This window comes from Bombus impatiens, unplaced genomic scaffold, assembly GCF_000188095.3.
Source record: "Bombus impatiens unplaced genomic scaffold, BIMP_2.2 scf_0548, whole genome shotgun sequence".
In the NCBI taxonomy this organism is placed as follows: domain Eukaryota; kingdom Metazoa; phylum Arthropoda; class Insecta; order Hymenoptera; family Apidae; genus Bombus; species Bombus impatiens.
This window is the reverse complement of record NT_176967.1, coordinates 1,087,070-1,087,281: the sequence shown is the minus strand read 5'-3', so window position 1 is coordinate 1,087,281 and position 212 is coordinate 1,087,070. Positions and strand designations below refer to the sequence as shown.

The 212-nt window shown below is 61.8% G+C and overlaps 1 protein-coding gene across 1 annotated transcript in view; it reads right to left on the bottom strand.

Moving 5' to 3' along the window:
* Nucleotides 1-212, bottom strand: part of LOC100744332 (zinc finger protein 608) — a 27,362-nt gene that overhangs the window by 11,546 nt on the left and 15,604 nt on the right. Inside the window, 1 exon segment of the mRNA XM_024369306.1 lies at nt 46-205. Coding sequence (XP_024225074.1) covers nt 46-205 — 160 coding nt within the window.

The window sequence follows — 212 nt, the reverse complement described above, 5'->3', positions numbered from 1 at the left end:
GTGCTCGTTGAGAACTCGCAAGGAATTTGTCGCGAAGGGGGTTACCTTTGGTTCGGAAGCGGAAGTCTTCAGTTTCTTCGGAGGTGGAGGACTGGCCGCGGTATCCATGGCGTCGTCGGGCGTCGTAGTGATCGGAGGTCCGGTACCAGGTACCGTGGCGAGTTTGGTCTGTTCGGGTTTGGCAGCCGGGCCAGCGGCCGTCGCGCTAGCCG